General features: G+C 34.0%; 1 protein-coding gene across 1 annotated transcript in view; it reads left to right on the top strand.

Annotated features, from left to right (window-relative positions):
• The window catches only part of LOC144974393 (uncharacterized), a 106542-nt gene that overhangs the window by 100000 nt on the left and 4042 nt on the right, over nucleotides 1-2500 (top strand). The window contains exons 47-48 of the mRNA XM_078917232.1: nucleotides 1-40; nucleotides 740-935. The exon at nucleotides 1-40 is cut by the window's left edge and continues 104 nt beyond it. Coding sequence (XP_078773358.1) covers nucleotides 1-40; nucleotides 740-935 — 236 coding nt within the window. The remainder of the gene's footprint in view (nucleotides 41-739; nucleotides 936-2500) is intronic.

Here is a 2500-nt window from a genome sequence, read left to right as displayed (position 1 = left end):
TACTGTGCCAAGACATGCGATATGTGTCATCTGAAAACATGTAAGTTCTTCGACTGATTTTTAGGATGATATTTTTTGCATGTATTTTTCTTTCTTGCTTTTTTTTTCTCGCACCTTTCTTACATGCTTCTTCATATCTCTAAGTTCTTTGACACACTTTAAATAATGAATTAATTTATTGTGAGTATATAGACTAGTCACTATTTCAAATTATTAAATATACGCGTCATAGACAAGATTTGTAGTATAATTCTACCATGGACTACTAACATTCACTTAACATACGACCTTTATACATTCTTAAAGCGATATGATATGTATCAATGCATGAAATAATCAGTCGGAAGGTGATTTTGGATTTGCGTTTTTGTTGGGTTTTTTAAAATTGCATTTTCTGAAAAAAATATGCTCCCCAAAGCATTTTAATCTTTAATTAAATTAAATCGGATACTTTGTCATGAAATTATGATCAGATGTATGGGACAGCTATCCACCAACTTTTTTCAAATTTCATACTTTTTCAACTTGACTAGCTGAAAAAATATTTATAAGTGAAATAAATCTTTGATATCTCCCGAAGATTCACAAAAGGGTTTATTTAATCATTCATGACAAAAACTCATTTTTTATTTAAAAAATTGATCTTCTAACTAAACTTGGTAATATATCAGTTGAAACCTTTTCACCATCCGACTGATTATGTCATGGTAACATATTATTATTGTCTTCTGTTATCAAGATGTAGAGAATCATGGCCAGATCATGGTCGGCTCTTCTTCTACACTCACAAACGGAGCCAAGCCGACTCCCGTATTGAGAGCATATTTTGGAACAGGTTTCCAATACCGTATAGCACATGCTGGAAAACTTGTTACATGGGAATTTTACTCATCCTCACCAATTAAAACAGGACTTCAAGTCTGGAGAAAAAGACTGTAAGCTGAATGCTATTGTTGTTTACATTGTTGTTTTGTTGTTGCTATCTAATAATAATAATAATAATAATAATAATAATAATAATAATAATAATAATTAGTGAAAAGTTACCAATGGCTAACATTCATGAAGTGATGCAGCATAAATTAGTATCTAGCATATCTCAATAAACATTTACAGTGATCTTTCTAGGTAATTCTGATAGGAATGTACCAGAAGAAAATAGAGAATACAAAGTTCGCGGCGCCCATGGGGCTTGATCCCGCAACCTTACTGATACGACAATTTCGCCTTGCCGAAGAGAGCATGACTCTACCGTCTGAGCTATCCACCACTCAAAAAAAGTGGTTTCAAACTCTATGTCTATCTTGGGCCACTCTTCCAACACACACAAACGCTGCAAAGTTAGTTGACCAGCATTTAAACTTAATAGCCAATATTCTCAAGACAAACATGGAGCATAGAACCTTCTACTACTACTACTACTACTACTACTACTACTACTACTACTACTACTACTACTACTACTACTACTACTACTACTACTACTACTACTACTACTACTGTTACTACAAAGATTGGTACTACTACTACTACTACTACTACTACTACTACTACTACTACTACTACTATTACTACTACTACTACTACTACTACTACTACTACTACGACTACAACTGTTACTACAAAAAATGGTACTCCTGCTACTACTACTAGTACTACTACTACCACTACAACTAATACTACTACTTCTACTACTACTACTACTACTACTACTACTACTACTACTACTACTACTACTACTACTACTACTACTACTACTACTACGACTACTACTACTACTACTGCTACTACTACTATTACTACTACAACTATTGCTACTAATACTACTATTTCTACTACTACCACTACTACTACTACTAGTACTACTGCGACTACCACTACTAATAAAAATTTTGCATCTAGTTTTCGCCTGATTCCAAGGAAAAGTCAAACATTTATTTCCATTAGTCGTCAGCCTTCTTTACATCACCAACGTTGGCAAAAAATACCTTCATTTATTTTCTCTTTCAATTTCGGAATAGCAAGAGTTTAAACAGAGTTCCGTTGTGTAATGTGATTCCATGAAACGAAACCTTAGAAAGAAACTCAACGACGTTCCATAGCCCATTGCAAGACTTGAAAATAAAAACAAACAAAAATAGATTTGTGCAAAATGTAATTGAGAGTGAAAGAGAAGTCCGAATGTGAATCTGTGTTATGCAAAAGACTTACATGCCCATTTTGCATTCCGAGAGAAAGATCACTGTAAATGTTTATTGAGATATGCTAGATACTTACTTATGCTGCATCACTTCATGAATGTTAGCCATTGATAACTTTTCACTAAGCTGGCATTCCTTTGCCCGGGAGGGAGGCTGTTGACGAATTTCAATACGACACTTTTCCAGACAAATGGATTTAGAGAGATAGTCTTGATAGCCTGGTTGGTCGTCTGGTTAATTTTTTCAATGATCTTTATATAGCGCAATATCCACTAAATGTGCTCAAAGCGCTTTACAAG

This window comes from Berghia stephanieae, chromosome 6 (assembly GCF_034508935.2).
Source record: "Berghia stephanieae isolate SIO BIC M18660-M18661 chromosome 6, UCSD_Bste_1.3, whole genome shotgun sequence".
NCBI classification, from domain to species: Eukaryota; Metazoa; Mollusca; class Gastropoda; order Nudibranchia; family Aeolidiidae; genus Berghia; species Berghia stephanieae.
This window is presented reverse-complemented; position numbering and strand designations above follow the sequence as displayed.